At 38.0% G+C, this 17,340-nt stretch overlaps 1 protein-coding gene across 1 annotated transcript in view; it reads right to left on the reverse strand.

Moving 5' to 3' along the window:
• EYS (eyes shut homolog) overlaps positions 1 to 17,340 on the reverse strand; it is a 1,607,944-nt gene that overhangs the window by 22,726 nt on the left and 1,567,878 nt on the right. The window contains 1 exon segment of the mRNA XM_045842859.1: positions 8,701 to 8,873. Coding sequence (XP_045698815.1) covers positions 8,701 to 8,873 — 173 coding nt within the window.

Raw genomic sequence — 17,340 nt, forward strand, 5'->3', positions numbered from 1 at the left:
TTTCCCTCTCCATTTCAAGTTAAGCAGTTTGACAAATTTTAGATTAGCTAAGTACATACTGGAGCAAAAATGGAAGGTAAACATTGTTTCTCTTTGCTGGATTATTATCGGAGTTTACTGGGAGTGGTGTGAACAAGCAATTGAACCTGTTGGCTAATTGCTAACAGAAGGAATGGCTAAGTATCAATTACTGAAAAAAATAAAACTCATCCCTGTAGGCATACCTTCTTTAGCACCCAGATGGATAATGCTGAACCACTCAGTTTAATTGTTTAACTCATTTAGTTATTTGGGTGGCCATTTTGTTCTAAATGATCTTTGGGGACCCATCAAGATGGAGTGTTGCTTAAAAATTAAGTAGTCTATAAACTCACTTGATTGTTTTATGACAGTTAAAGACATCTGGTGATTCCTGCTTTTGAAATCTAAGAAGTGTTCTACTCCATGTTTTTGAAGCAGACTTTGGATTGTTCAAACAAATGCCAAGTTAAACTACTTAATTTGCATAATAAAACATCAATTTTGTTATCTGTAAATCTGAAAAATAGAGCATGCAATGATTATTTCAATCTATAACCAGGATACCTGGACTTCTATAGTGACAATTTCTTTTTTATTTTGTTAAAATTGTTTTCAAATTTTATTTATTTTTAGAGAGAGGAAGGGAGGGAGAAAGAGAGGAAGAGAAACATTCTCGTGGGAGAGATACATTGATTGGTTGCCTCTCGCACGCCCCTACCTGGGGACCTGGCCCACAACCCAGGCATGTGCCCTGACTGGGAATTGGACTGGGAATTGAACCGGCGACCCTTAGGTTTGCAGAATGGCACTCAATCTACTGAGCCACACTAGCCAGGGCTACAATGATAATTTTTACTTTTTAAATTTTTGCTATATTTTGACTATCAAAATCTTGGCTGATGACAATTAATATCCAAGAGTAACAATCTAATGAAAATGTTAAATAATTATTTCCCAAAACAAATATTATCACTGTAACATGCCAGATCATTGGAAACTACTTTATTCAATTAACTCTGGTATAATGATCTTTATAGGACCATGACTTAGCCTTGTGCCGCTGACCTTTGTGGTGTGTCAGCATGAGAAATTACTACATACATAATGTCTCTTCCTTTCTGGAAAATTGTCATCAAACATCGTATATATTATATTTAATTCATGTTTGTATGTTTAATTATGTTTAATTATGTTTATGTTTATGTTTAATTTCATTTTATTTTTAAAATTGGAGCTTTCTCGATATTTTTTTTATTAGAGTTTAGGACCAGGACACAGTTACCTGCTCTTCTTTTAAAAGATTTTATTTATTATTTATTTTTAGAGGAAGGAAAAGACAGAGGAAGAGAGGGGGAAAAACATCGATGTGTGGGAGAAACATCGATTGCATGTGAGGGAAACATCAATCGGGTTCTTCTTGCGCACGCCCCAACCAGAGACCAGGCCCCACAACACAGGCCCATGCCCTGACCAGGAAATAAACCTGTAACCTTTCATTTTGCGGGACAATGCCCAAACAACTGAGCTATACCTTAATGTAGTGACTGGTATGCTTTTTTTAAAGTTAAGCAATGATTGAGTAGCAACCTGCTGAATTTTACATTTTACTTCAACTTCTGGGAAACCCAAAGCTAATTTTACACTCAGTTGCATGCCATATTTTGGACTAGCCTGTTTGGTCTTGCTTGTCCTTCCCTTCTGTCATTTCCCATTCATTTCCTTCTTTTCCCTTTCTCTTCTCTTCTCTTCTCTTCTCTTCTCTTCTCTTCTCTTCTCTTCTCTTCTCTTCTCTTTTTTTCTCTTCTCTTCTTGAGAGGAGGGTATATTTAATCTTTCTGGCAACTTTTCAAACATAAGTATCTTTTACTGTGAGCAGTATCTGATGCTGTTTGGAAGTGACTTAAGTAATAAAGTCAGATAACTTGAGTTGGAATTTTTATGGCTGTTTCAGGAGTCTCAAGGCTTATTTACAGAACTCTGGGAGACTATGGTGATTATGCACATGTGTTATTCAGGTTTTAAGCCTTGAATAATTATATCTTCCACTTCACAAGTATAAACTGAACACCCCCTCCATCTCAGTAAGCAAGTCTTGATGATTTTTAAATCCATGGCGCCTGGCATTGCTCCCTTATCTTCTTTTCTCAGAGGCATATTAATAACTTAGACCCTACCTAGCATAAATTTCCTTTCATGATGAAGAGGTTTGCTCACATTTGCTAGTGCACCCTTGCATTCTTCCTCAGGTTTTGCTGAAGTGGTTCTCAGTCTTAGAAAAGCTACCTCACCATCCCATATAAATCTATCCAAATTTTATCCATTTTTTGGTACCTAACTTAATGTCATTGCTTTTTAATTACTCAGGTCCACTAGCCAGAAGTAATGCAAGTCTAACATGCATTACTTTGTCTAACGATTTGTCTGACAATTTGTCTAACAATTAAAGTGTTCAATGCCCTGAGATATTTCTTCCTTTTCCCCCCTGAACTGTTATCTAAATTATATACTTTTATTTAGTTCTCACAGATTTTTGTCCAGTCTTCACCTAAACTGTTAGCTCTTTGAAAGAAGGAAACCTATCTTATAGTGCTTTGGATTTCCCCATATTGCCTGAGTGGTTTCTCAATAAATACTTAAAAATGTTTAATAATCTGCTATATTTCTGTAGAGAATAAGTATTGTTTTTCTTTTTCCTTTTTTTTTAAAGAGGGAGAGAAACATCAATGTGTGGTTGCCTCCCATGTGGCCCCCACTGGGGACCTGGCTTACAACCCAGGCATGTGCCCTGACTGGGAACCAAACCAGCAACCCTTTGGTTTGCAGGCCTGCGCTCAATCCACTGAGCTACAATAGCCAGGGCTTGCTTTTCGTTTTAAAAAGGAATTTATTTAGTCATTTTGAGAGGTGAGTATCTACTCCATTCATTATAAGTTTGAACTTGTTTTTACATCTTTATTTAATAAAAATCATCTTTTAAAAATAGGAGGTTTAAATATTTTAATTTAAGAATCTGTTTAAAACTAATTCATGTTTTAAAAATGAAAGTGATCAGAATATAAATGTCAACATGATGTACATTTAATTTGAGTGCAAGCTAACAGTTTTTTTTTTCTGTCCTTGTAGGAGGGAGCTAATATTTAGGAGTACTTGTTTTTGACTAGGTCCTGGGCTGGCCTCTTTTGCACTGATGCCTCATTATAACCATTATGAGGCTGTCCTAGGAGACGTAGAGAATTCTGCCTCTCAGACTATAAGGATTTCATGACCACTGCCTGTGAGATTCTTCATTTTCTAGAAGAGCACAGTATAGTAAGGTTTGCTTTTCTATTTTTCTTAGATAAATTATATAGATTTTAACAAAAGAAGGACATGAAATAATGAGATATTTTGAATCTTTGTATCTTCCACTAAGGTCATAAGAACATTAATTCTCTTGGCACTTTCTAATATTTCTACTAGAAACTAGAGGGAGCATATCTCCCAGTCTTCCACATTAGAAAGTAAAGTTCATGGTTGGATCTCATCACTGTCAATCATCTCACATTTAAAGAAGGTGGGCAGAGCTGCCTTCCTCAGATGGGAAACCGGGTACTTATAGCTCAACATGTAGAACAGCAGTGGGCTGCAAATCCACTGTGAGTGCTTCCTGTTTACTAATGTTATCTTGAATAGGAAATAAAAAGAACTTTGTTGAAGGAAAGAAAACATCTCATAGATGCCTGTCTCTTAGTTTTTAACCTTCCTCTCACAACCTTATAAAAAGTAGTAATCATTAATTTAGTATTTGGCAAGGAGAATGGACTATCCCTGGACTTTGGCCAAAATTTCCCCTACAGCAAAGATTTTCACATACACTCTTTTCACATATGAGAAGTTTGATATTCAGGAAAGTGAAGTTTTCTTGTCCAAATCAAAGGTTTGGAAATGGCACTTGTGGCTATTTCTTTTCTACTAAGACTCACCAGCAATGCCTTTTGATATTCAAGGAGCTTAATGTTTATATAAACCTTAGCATTGTTATATATTATTTACTTTCTCACTGAATTTCACTTACGATTTAGTAGGCTGTATTGAGAAGCACAGAAAGAAGACTAAACAATTAAAATGTGTGTTCCTAGGAGTTATATCTAGCACATTTATTTTTTACTTTTAAAAAGTATTATAAAATTGTAGAGATAGGGGACCTAGTATACGTGTAACCACATTCTTATTAATCATCATGATGGGATCAAAAGTGAGGAAGTAAAGACTAAAGTTTATCTTTTCTTCCTATGAAGAAAGCTTGTGCATCACCTGCTGTGTTCCCACATGGCTAAATGCACCTGAACATGAGCATCTGAAAACAGCACACAGTAGTGGTTTCTGAAATTGCCCTCTATAGTGCTATGGACCCATTTTCTCCATTACTAGGAAAATCAAAGAGTTGGAGGGGAGCATGATGTGTGAGAAAGGCTTGAAGAATTCAAGTTCTTCATTAGCTTAAATTAATTGCAATGAAAAGTAGGGCTAAGTGAACCATAAAGTACTTTTGGAATCAAGGACTGTCTAAGAAGCTTAACCATATGCCTTGTTTCATTCAAAATGCTGGCATGTGCATGGCTTTCTTTACCTCAGGGAATGAGAAATGTGTGGAAGGAAAATTACACTATGGATGGAAAGAATGTAAGAAAAACAGAAACATTTTCAATATTTGCTAGGCTAAAAGTTAAAAACACACATATCATGAAATCTCATTTGGCTAAGTGTCAATGATACACAATAGCTAGAATTTAGTAGTATAAAACTGTTCCAAGAAAAAAAGCAATTTACAATAATGTGCAAAAAAATAAATTGAGAGGAGAGATTGTATGATTCAGGAAATGTTGTATGTGTAGTTGTAAATCATAAATTCTAACAGGAAAGAGCAATAACATACAAGAAAAGAGCAAATGAACAAGATTTGAGTCTATGAGAAAAGAAACTGGATGTATTCTGTTGCAAAAATAATTGTAAACCAGAATTCTGCCTAAATAGAATATTTTAATGACTAAGATGGATTGCAGAATATTCTACCCTAGTTTAACCTATTATGATTTCTTTCTTCTTTTTAAAAAAGTCCTCATCTGAGGATATGTTTATTGATTTTTAGAGAGATGGAAGGAGGGAGGGAATGAGGGAGAGTAAGAGAGAGAGAGAGGGAGAGAAAGAGGGAGAGACAGAGAGAGAGAGAGGGAGAAAGAGAAACATAGATGTGAGAGAAAAATGTTGATCTATTGCTGACCGGGTAGCAAACATGCAACATTTTGGGTGTATGTGATAGTGCTCCTGTCAACTGAGCCACCCAGCCAGGGCTGTTCTGATTTCTTTTTAAGATTAGCAGTCCTTGGGAAAGATCCAGCCCAGATGCTGGTGTTTGAAGACAGCCTTCTTTATCTTTAGTTTCATTTTAAAAGCTGGTTTAGGCTCTTGGGTGTTTAAAAAACACATATCTGAGCTCGTTCCTGGGCCAGACAGTGTGAACATTGTGGATTCATGTACTTCTGGGACTGGGCTCAGATATTTTGAATCACTTTTGGTGGCTGCTGACTCTTAAAGCCATTAGATTCAAGTGGTTGGTCTAGTCATATTTTATTAGCACAGCACCAGACCTCCCTGGAATTCCAAAGGAGTTTGGGATGAGGCAATAATGAAAAGAATATATGCCAATCAGGAATTGTCCTTTTCTTGTCTTTAAATGGATTTTCCTTCTGTCAGCTGTAGGTGAATATTTTAAGGTCCTTGAAAGATCACATTTTTTCCATTAGTGAGTCATTCCAGGAGTAAGGCGTAGATGAGGTAAGATTTCACTACTTAAACTGTCATGGTGGTATGAAAAATTTTCCCCAACCTCCTTCTCAGATATATACACATACTTCAAATACCTAAGACAATTTAAAGCACAGGGACAAGAAGATTTTATTGACTGATTTTGCACACCATAGACTGCACAAGTTTCCACTTATTTCCTGTGGCTGCTAGTTTCTATATTTTGATTATGAAATATAACTGATACAGTGTCATGGGGAACTTACTGGGCTGGCAGAGTGAAGACTTAAGTCCTCAGTCCTGCTCATTTGTAGTTTTTATTTTAACCTCTTTCAAGGTAAAAAGAATTGGGATTAAGTGAATTTTAAGGCCCTTTTCAACCCTAACCTTTGCAAATTTATTGAAAGTCAAACTTTAGTTTTGGAGATACTTGTTTTTTAATGATTATGCTTTCTTAGACAGTTGGAGTATGATAGTTGTTGATAAAATGTTACCTTTACATCATTAGTTTCTATGCTATATTTACTTAAGGAATGGCTATTATGAGGGACTGATAAGATCTAGGAATAGAGTGTTACTGAATATGTTTATCACCCACTGTGCCTTTAAGCTTCAAAAATCTGGCCTGCCCTATGGTTGCTATCACTAACCCTTGTGCTAACTTGTTCTATTACCGAGTTTTGCTGTGTATAATGCACACTTTTTTGCCCAAATTTTTGAGGGAAAATAAGGATGTGCATTATACATGGGTAGTACCTGAAATACCTTGTATCTGTTCTTGCATTTTGTGATTATTTGTTACATAAAATTTCTTGTAGCATAATACGTTAAAAATAAGTGCTAAAATTCCTTTATGTTACAAAACCCCCCCAAGTATCTAAATATCAACCAATCAATCAATCAATCAATAATTGAATTAAAAAATTTAAATGAAGATTCTTTTCCTGAAAGTTTGGGCTAGAAACATGGGTGTTATTATACACAGCAAGATACAGTATTTCTTTCAGGTTCTAGTAGGTATTCCTTCGGAAGTTATAGAGGTGCACCATTTTGCTAAAGTTTTGAGTACTTTGTTGTTCACTAAAATCAAGAATTATTTCTTGAAAACTGTCATAATCCATTTTTATTATTTTACAATTATCACATTGAAGTGTATAATGGGTATTTTTCTTTCCACACTGTAGGATGAGTAACAGAGATTCAACAGCGATGAACACAAACGGCATGGTCCCTGTTCTGTGTAGGAGCGTCAGGGAAGGCTTCCCTACAGCAGTCGGGTCTGAACTACAGTCTGAAGGATAATAAGCATGAGCTGTGAGCCGCGTGTGGAGGCTGGGGCAGGGGTCAGGAGAGTGCCAGAGGAGATGAAGTGCAGCAGAGTTCCTGCTTGCACTTTGGGGTTGATGGACCAAGGATAACCCATTTCTCCGCCTGCCAGTTGACTGAGACGCAGTCCATGAGGACAAGTCTCAGCTGTCCAGCTGCAAGAGGGGCAGTGGGGGAGCGACTTTGGTTCATCTCTCTTCAGGAAGAAACAAAACCACCCTGCTCCACTTACACCCCCAGCCCCACCCTATTGTGTGCTTACAATGTGGAGGAAAAACAGAAGGTCTTATGCAAGCTACAAATTAAAAGGGGGACAGCTATGATCTAGAAGTGCCCTTAGCACTTGCCACATCCCACTTGGGGAAGAGACTCAGGAGACTGCAGGGATCCCCCAGAGGCACAGCGATAGTTCGCCCCAGTGGTAAGAATATTGTCAATTAAAGGCATAGGGAAAAACAGCAAAGCAGATGAGATCTAGAAAATTGAATTTCCTGTTGTTCCCACTGGACTTGGGCAGTTTCATCCCTGAAATTTCTCTTTCTTTGCACAGGAGCTAATGTATGTGCCTCTTGCTACTCCTGAGAGTTTTCAGTAAAGTGGAAGGTACAGAAGGGAGAAGCTCAGAGACAGCTTCTTCTGGAATTGAGTTATGAACACAAGTGCACTCAATTGGACTGCATTTAGCATAAAACATCTAGAACATCTAGGTTAAACAGACAGTGAGGACTGTCTGTTTCTATGAACTGTGAGGACTATCTTATCTATGAAATATAATGTCATATATACTAGGGAGGAAAAAGAGGAGTCTTTTGTTATGATATATATGAGGTCTGTCCTGAAAAAAGTCCAGCCATTGTTAACATAATGAGAATAGTTTGCATGGCATTGCTGTAACCTGGCAGCCAAGGAGAATGGACTGGAATGCACATGTGTGAACAATGATGACTTCACTGTACTAGTCAGTGGGGGCTATAGAAGCAGTTGAGTGAGAATGTGCACTGTGTGGCCATCACATTAAAAATGACTGAGGGAATAGAGCAACAATTCTGCATCAGATTTTGTGTTAAGCTTGAACATTCCTCTGTGGGAACTATTGGGATGATTCAGAAGGCTGCAGCTATGGGCATTTGGTGATTGGCAGCTTCAGCATGACAACACACCTGTTCACTCATCACATCTCATGCAGAGTTTTTTTTGCAAAACATCAAATCACCCAGGTGTCTCAGTCTGCTCCCTACAGCTCAAATTGGCACCCTGTGACTTCTGTTTTTTCCCCGAAACTAAAATCGCTTTTGAAAGTGAAGAGACCATCAACCAGATTCTGGAAAATATGACAGGCAGCTAATGGTGTTTGGGAGAACTATGTAAGGTTCCAAGGTACCTACTTTGAAGGAGACTGAGGCTTCATTGTCCTATATAAAATGTTTCTTTTATTTTCTTCAATAAATGTCTCTATTTTTTATATTACGTGGCTGGACACCTTCTGGACAGACCTCGTATTTCATTTTACTTTCCAAAGGGGAAACTGACTTAAATTTGTGGACAGCGTGAGTTGAAGTTCTGCCTCACCTTGTTCACAGTAGGCTCCAGTGGCTCCTAGAGGACAGAAACAGGTGTATCCACGAGGCAGTGAAACACAAGTTGCTCCTTTGCTGCACTGGTGTGGAGGGTCATGTTCAGGGTCACAGGTGGAAACTGTCTCTGTGCAGAAGGCTCCTTTCCACCCAGTGGGGCAGTCACAGCTGTAAGTTGAGAAACAAGACCACATGATTTGAGCACTTGATTTGAGTAGAGACAGATATACACTGGTGTATCAATTGCCCTGATGTTACCATGGCAATTTTGACTGAGGTTCCAAAATTATCAAAGTGAATTGTAATTCAAACTACCAAGATCCAAATTGTCAAAGATTGTCACTGGTTATGAGATTACTGGAGATTACTGGATCCATCCACATCAAGGATTTTAAAAGGTTCAGGATGTCGAAATTGAAAGAGAATTTTGCAAGAATGATTTGTTAGGACAAAATAGCATTGTAAGTCCTTTTCCTCACCCCATAGTACCACTTCCTCCCAAGGAGGAAGGCTGTGAATGGAGTTGCTGATTCCTAACCTTGAGCCTTGATGTATGTACATTCTGTGCCATTGGGTCCTGGGCTGCAGAGGAAGCTGCGAACCCCTCCAGAGATGTAGCCCATGGCAGCAAACCCCAGGGATGAATTGTGGCCCTCTGAGTTGGGGTTAATTTGGGAACATACAAAAGGGATCTTGGCCAGAGGGTATCTTGGTAGCTGAGGAGAACTTGGCAGTGAAGGTAGTCAATTAATTACTGGGGCAGAATCTGAGAGGTAAAGGGGAGTGCCCAGTTTGAAGGGAGACCTTGTTTGGGTTGAGACAGTGATCCTGGGAGCAGCACAGCGGGGAGTCCCTGATGGACCCACTAAAGGTAGAATTGCCAGATAAAATGCAGGAGACATAATGAAATTTAAATGTCAGGTAAACAATGAATACATGTTTAGTATAAGTATATCCTGTGCAATATTTGACTTTCAAATAAGCAATGTTTGACATACACTAAAAATTATTTATTTATCTGGAACTCAAATTTATCTTAAGTGTCCTGTATCCCCCCCCCCCCCCCCCAAATCTGTCCACCCTGCACCAGGGAACCTAGGAGAAGCATTAGATTTAAATCCTCACCAGGTCCAGACAGCACTAAACCATCGGACAACAGCTTGAGTCAAGGAAGCCCATTCCAGCGTGGTGTGGGGAGCGAGTCAGGAGCCACTCAGCTAGGGAGGGGGCGGCAGCAGCTTGCTTGCACCTCCTTCAGAGACTTCCTACTCATGCTGTAAGCCCTGGCTGGATTTAGTCTTGAAGGGTAGAGTGTTAACATTTTGAAGTAGGCCCTTTGAATGAATGAACTGAGAGTGTATTTGTAAATTAAAGTGTCTATTAATGGAGTCAAAGCAGAGAATTCAACTGACTTCCCCATGTTTTAATCCAGGACCAAGCAAAGGACGACTCTTCCTAAGCAGGTGTAAAAAGAGGTTGAGAGATGTAAGTGAATTACTTTATGAATACACACATCCATGACTCCTGGGTCATAGTCACTTGCTCTCAGTTTGTTACGATGGTCCTTGCTTACTGGTAAACTGAAGACATTGATGACATTAACAGCACAGATGGGTAGTTAAGGCATCACCAACAGTACAATTTCTAATGTAAGCAAGTCAAGATAAGGCAAGTAGCAAATGGAAGTCTCTTTAATCTTGTTTTTTTTTTTTTTTTTTTTCCCCCTTAGGCTGAAAGAATCCTCGTAGATTCTGGAGATTAAAGGCAGCTCATACAGTGTCCTCTAGGTAGGTCAATCTGTATGACCCTTTATAAGCCATGTAGCAGAGGAGGTAAGGACAATGAACACTCTGTAACCGTCATTAACATCCTTGATCATTTTACAGAAACAATAGGTAAGAGTTTCATAAAATGGAGATTAAACAAAAATACCATGGCAAGACTGACTTTTTTTAGCACTTAACATGTATCTTTCCACTACTTTCTCTAAGCAAATTTAACATTAAAATTGCTGGGAAAAATTGCCCTGGCTGGTATGGCTCAGTTGGTTGGAGTGTCGTCCCCTAATCTGAAGGTTTGCAAGGTTGGTTCTCAGTCAGGGCACATGCTAAGGTTATGGGTTCAGTCCCTGGTTGGGGTGTATATGGAAGGCAACCAATTGATGCTTCTCTCTCTCACCAGTGTTTCTCTTTCTCCCTTCCTCTCCCCTTTCCTCTCTCTCCAAAAGCAATGGAAAAAAATTTTCCTCAGGCGAGGATAAAAAAATTAATAAATAAAAACATAAGAATGTTGGGAAAATTGGATATTCACATGTAAAAGAATGCAATTAGACCCTTATCTTATTACCATTCATAAACATTATCTGGAAATGAATTAAAGACCTGAAAACACAAAATTGAAGACTTGAAACCACAAAATGCCTAGAAGAAAAGAGTGTTCAGTTTTGCTTATTCTTAAATTTCATATAAATGTAATGATACTGCATATATTCTTCAATTACTGCCTTTCCCTCAGGATTACCTTTTTGGGATTCACCCATGTTGGTACACGTGCCTGTTGCATTATTTGTCAGTGTGAGAAGAATTCTTGTTTTTTGTGTAGTTGAAATTTCAGTATTTTTTTTATGGTTTCCATTTTTTGTGACTTATTTAAGAAATATTTCCCTATTCCAATGTTGGAAAGATATTTTATTAACATGGTGTTTCCTAAAACTATTATCAATTTTTCCTTTTACATTTAAGTCTTCGTACACCAGAAATTACTTTTTGTGACTGATAGGGGTAGAGATTGTATTACAGTTTTCTATCTGGGTGGCCAATAACCCTAGCAATCTTTATTCAATTGTTCATTGTTTTCCACTGAGGAGCCATGTCCATTTATGCATGATCCTGCACCCTGTGCCCTGGCCATTAGCCTGTTGGTCTAACCTTGTGCCAGTACCACACTGTCTTAATTTCTCTGACTTAATAACAGGTGTTGATATCCACGATGGCAAATTCTGCAATCCTTTCTTCTGTCCAGAGGTGTCTTGACTATTCTTAGCCTTTTGCTCTTTCACATCTTTTTCTGTCAACTAATTCCAGGGTCAACATAGGCAAATTTCCTGCTTTCTCCTCAAGTAAAATGGGATTTTTAAAATTTATATTTACATGAATGGATGTATTTTTATTATAAAATATTATTATGACTTCTAGGCTTTGGAAACATATTCCAATCTGCCCTCCATAATAATTGTACCAGTTTACATTCCCATCACCAGTGAATGAGAATGCTCCTGAAAAAAGAGATGTATATGTAATTGAAAATATGGAACATTTTTATAGACTTCTTGCTTTTTATTAACCCAATCCTTGTTTATTAAAATAAAAATGATTTAGTGTCTGCCTATACACATTTATCAAGAACATATTGATTTTAGCCCTGGCCAGGTTGCTCAGTTGGTTGGTGCATTGTCTCTTACACCAAAAGGTTGTGGGTTTGACCCCGGGTCAGGGCACATACCTAGGTTATAAGTTCGATCCCCTGTTGGGGCACATATGGGAAGCAACCAATTGATGTTTCTTCTTCCCATTCATATTTCTCCCTCTCTGTCTTTCTGTCTCTCTTTCTCTCTTCTTATCTCTCTAGGGTCAGTAAACATATCCTTGGGTGAGGATTTAAAAAAAAAAGAACATATTGATTTCAAATTCCCACATTTTCCTCTGGTATTGGGCAGTCTAATCAAATTTATACTTCATCAAAACTTATTATTGTTGTTGTTTTAGTGTTTGCTATGTGCATAGCACTATCTTAGGTCATCAGGATGGTTAGAAGATGTGCAACGTGTGAGCTCTGGGCCGGCTGAGATGGCTGTGCTGGATACTGCACTGCCAGGCTGCACGTGCGGAGGGGCCCAGGGAGCAGCACCAAGTGCGGCCAGAACCCAGCAGCCAGCGTGGGGAATTACTCGGAGGATAAGAACGTAATTATTATCATGCCACATGTTCACCAATGCACTTCTAGACGCTGGTTGTAGCAGGATTTTAAAACAAAATTTCTCATCTGTCTGGAATTTACAGACAGAGGCATAGGCACATACATGAAATGGTAACAGCAAACAACAATCTCTGAGGATCTTGTCATATCATTAAATAGGGTGTTTATGTGGGTGAGGATGAAAGGAAATTTTTATGCTAATTGTATCTAAGCTAATAGTTGTGTAAAATAAAAGTGTGAAAAGTTGTTAAGGTTTTCTAAATGGAGAAAAACAAAATATAAAATTAAACTGCTACAAAATTACATGATTTTGATTATTGTTTGACAGTCACAAAGCATAAAATATGTAAAGACATTTTATACAAAATAGGCTGTCTTACTAATTTCATAAAATACACTATAATAGTTCATATTACAGAAATTTAATATAAAAAAATTATAATGTGATTACTTTTTATGATCATTGCGCCATCTAGTGGTTTGTTTTTGTCACTTTGAAAAAGGGAAGAATGAAATTAATCTCATTGCATATAGACAGATTTGGCAATGGTAAAACATTTATTTTTATGTTAAGTATAGCTTAAATCACATTAAACATAATATATAATGAAGATTCCATAACTTATTTGAAAAATAGCATCTTAAATTAAATAAATCCTCATATAATTCTTCCTAGAATTTTTAGGTCTGAAGCAATTAGCTATTTGTACAAAGATTTAAAAAATCACCTAAAATCACTTCCAAATACCATATACTACTTCTTTACATTATATTTTAAGGGAGATTTTCATTAGAATGATTTTTCTTTTTCTTTCCTCCCTAGCTTCTTTAGAACCCTACGGAATGTAGATAATAAAACATCTCATATAGTTTTTTTGTTATTTTCCACTTTGTGTAACAAATTTTTTTTAACACTTGAAATTACTTCATTAACATTTCTTCCTTTAACCACAAAAGTACTCTTCTGCGCTGAGAAAGAGTAGGTTTTGGAGAAGCATATGTGTGAAGTGGGGTGTCCATAAGTGGAAAAAGTAGGAAAAAAAGAGAGGTAGATATGCAGTCATGCAAACAATATATTTATACACAGAGTGAGGCAGAAATAGGTTTACAGTTGTGAGTACATGAAACACAGAGTTTATTCTTGTGTCATTATTTATTAAGTATTGTATTATTTTCCGTAGGAGCAACTGTAACCCTACTTTGCCCCTGCATATTTTTATAGGCTAACTGTCTGCCACTGTACATGGCACTGAGGATTTCACAACACATAAGGCTTTATTTTTGGCCTCATGAAGTTTTTTTGGGATATCTGATTAGTAAGCAGACAATGTTAATACAATGTGACAAGTGCAAATGAGCAGCATGGAAGCTCACGGAAAGGGTACCGGAGCAATTTTTGTGAGTTGGGGAAGGCTCTGGCAATGAGACTTGCCTACATGAGTGAGTGCTTTGAGGGTGAGGAGCAGTAGAAAATAGCGCTGTGGAGGAAACCAGGAGTAACAGGTCAAGATAGGGTAGCTTTTAAGTGGCAGGCATATGGGGAATGATGTGAAGGATGAGGCATATTTTAAGAATATTAATTTTGCATGTATGGGATGACTCCATGATGTAACATTAAACTCTCTGGTGATGTAAATTTAGTTTTGGTGGGGTCTTACTATATCTTTACCACTAGAGCAGAGGTTGGCAAACTTTGGCAGTTTAAAGTATGCTTTATGGGCCATAAAGACTTTTTGCGATACCTCAACCCTGCCATGATTGAAAGCAGCCCCAGACAATCCACAAACAAATGGGTATGGCTGCAACCCAACAGAACTGTATTCGGAACCGCAGGTGGTGGGCCAGATTTCACCCGCAGGACATAGTTGGCTGACCCCTGCACTGGATCATTAATTCATGGGACTAATTAATTAATTAATTCCACGGTAGCAGAGATTAGGTCTGTTTTACTCTCTGCCGTAGTCCCAGGCCTAAAACATTTCCTGGAGTATTGTAATTTCTCACTGAATATCTGGGGAATAAATAAGTAAGTAAATGAGTGAGTCATGACTAGGATAAGGAAGTGGATGAATGCAAAGAGGCCTGGACCAAGAAATGGCTTTGAGGATGGGAAGGCTGACGTTGATGTGAGAGGCATCTGGTGAGTGTGTCGCTGTGGAAGATGAAAGATGGTAGTAACGGCAAGCATTTACTGAGACTTAACGTGTACCAGGCACTCCTCTAAGCACCTTAAATATATTTACTCATTGAATCCTCCTTACGACTCTGTGAGGAGGGTACGATTAGAATCCTCATTTTCCAGAGGAGGAGCATGAGGGACAGAGGAGCAAATTATGTGACTAGTAATAGGGGAGGGAGTGCACATATTAACTGCTGTTCTATGTTTCTCAACCTCATGGAAGTCTTTGGGGGTTTCAGGATTAAATGGCTGAAAGACTACGGTGCCATTAGTGAGAAAGGGGTATTCAGAGAGGAGCCCTGAGCCAGAGGTGAGAGCAAGTGCGTAAAGGGCTTTTTCTCGGTGGACAAAGCATAGCAGGCAAGTGGCTGAAGCATTTACTCTACAATAGCTAAGAATATTCAAAAGATACTGAGTAATCATTGGCAGTACTCATAGAACTGTTTTCTCACTTCATGTCCATTAAAAAATGTTAGCTATCCTAAGTTGTTAATATATAATGAATAATTTATGTGTTCTTCTGCCTCTAAACATAGAGCAATAACACAGAAGAAAATGTGAGACATTCTGAGTAATATCTGGTTGTAACGGCGATCGGGAGTTGAGTATTGGAGCATGTCTTTACTAATATAATTAGTTATATTACATCTGTGCACTTAGAATGAAGTGGATTTACTGTATTTTGCCATATATAATGTGTACTTTTCTGCCAACATTTTTGAAGGGAAAATAAGGACTTGCATTATCCATGGGTATAATGACTACATGATCCCACGTGTGATACTCACAAAAATGCAGGTGTGTATCATTGTGCCTGGCAAAGTATGGTTAATTCCTAAATTGCAAATAAATTGTGTGCTTTTTATTGTCAATTTCATAGCTCAGAAACATCTATGGATTAATTTTTCTCATTACAACAGATATTCAGCATGAAGAATTTGATTTGCTTTTAATTCACCAATTTGAAGACTTCTAGAGATTAGGAAAAACATGTAAATTTTTACATGTGGATATGTAAAAATTAACTGAAAATGAGGAGGTGGAAAATTTAATATTCTTTGAATATCACTTGAACATCATTTTTTTGCTTACTTAATATTCACCAGAAGAGGAGTAATGGTGAGCCTCTCCCTTTTGTTGCCAGGGTGAATACAAAACAGAAAACAGTTCTGTCCCCAGGGACTTTGAGGTAATTTTTTATAACAACGTATTTGTATGATATTCAGCATTTATTAGGACTTCACCTTAGTGCCAGACTTTGTTTTAAGTGCTTTGTGTGTAGTGACTTATTTAATCCCCTTGATAACTGTACAATTATTAATCTTCAGTGTGCAAGTGAAAAAGCCATGGTTTAGAGAGACATAATCTCTGCTTAATCTGCCTGTTCAGTTTAGCTATCAAATAAATATTCTCATTGTTTTAAATTAGAGAGATTCTTTTCTATGTCTAGAGGCTAACGAGGGTAAAGTACTGAAATCCTCACTGTGAGATGAGAGCAGAAAGAGAACATTCTTGAAGAAAACTTACTGAGCTGGATCTGTAAGAAAGTTTTGGTAACAGATTTGTGGGTTTTCTGTGCATAAGCAAAAGCACAGATATAATACTTAAAATGAAATCTATGTGCTTTGATAAAAAAGTCATATGAATAATGGAATAGCTATGTGTTACTTAATAAGAGATGATCACGTTGCCTAAAGGACTCCACTTCTGCATGTATAATAACTTACTTCTCTCCTGTTTTCGGGAAAAGGGAAACACTGCTGAATCTCTTCCTAAAACTGCTGCTGTGTTGGATGGCCGCATGCATGTCAAATTGCTTTTCTTTATGATTTATTTCTGTTTGAGTCACAAGTTGGGAGAAGGAGGTAAGTGTGATGGGGCGGATATCATTTTACCTGCCAAAATTTACTGGATGTCAAATGACACGCTCAAAAGTTGAGCCTTTGCAAAATACACAGACAAGTGCTGGAACGGGTGAACCTCACATCACACCAGAATGTGATGGCTCGTCGAGACTTGAGATGTTTTCAAGGAAGGGTTGCCATAATCATCCCCTTGCACATATTTTCCCGTGGCCTTCCTTTCGCTGTTGATATCTGGGAGATTGTCGGAAGTAGGAGATGAAATTCCTCCTGATAAAAAAGTGCTGGCACTCGTCTGCAGGCCTCTGCCCTGGTGGTTCTGCTCTCCAGGTTAGGCGGCAAAAAACACTGTTATGCTAAAGGTTGGACTCAGTTCCTCGTAGAGGGGGAGACATTGGGGGAAATTATTTAGCTGAGTTGCTTGTAGTAGATGGTGAGCATGAACCTGGACTATGAAAAGAGGACATAGTAACTGAACTGCTTTTGCATGAGCACAGGAGAGAAATTAGGTTTGTTCTAATCGAGAGGGTTGGTTGAAGCAAAATGAGGCAGGGAGAAGAATACAGAGATGGGGAGGAGTGGCCATGTATTCACTGTGGTTCTGAGATGGCCGCCCTAC

The sequence above is a fragment of the Phyllostomus hastatus genome, unplaced genomic scaffold (assembly GCF_019186645.2).
Source record: "Phyllostomus hastatus isolate PE091 unplaced genomic scaffold, TTU_PhHast_1.1 phas_contig_40, whole genome shotgun sequence".
Taxonomy (NCBI): Eukaryota; Metazoa; Chordata; class Mammalia; order Chiroptera; family Phyllostomidae; genus Phyllostomus; species Phyllostomus hastatus.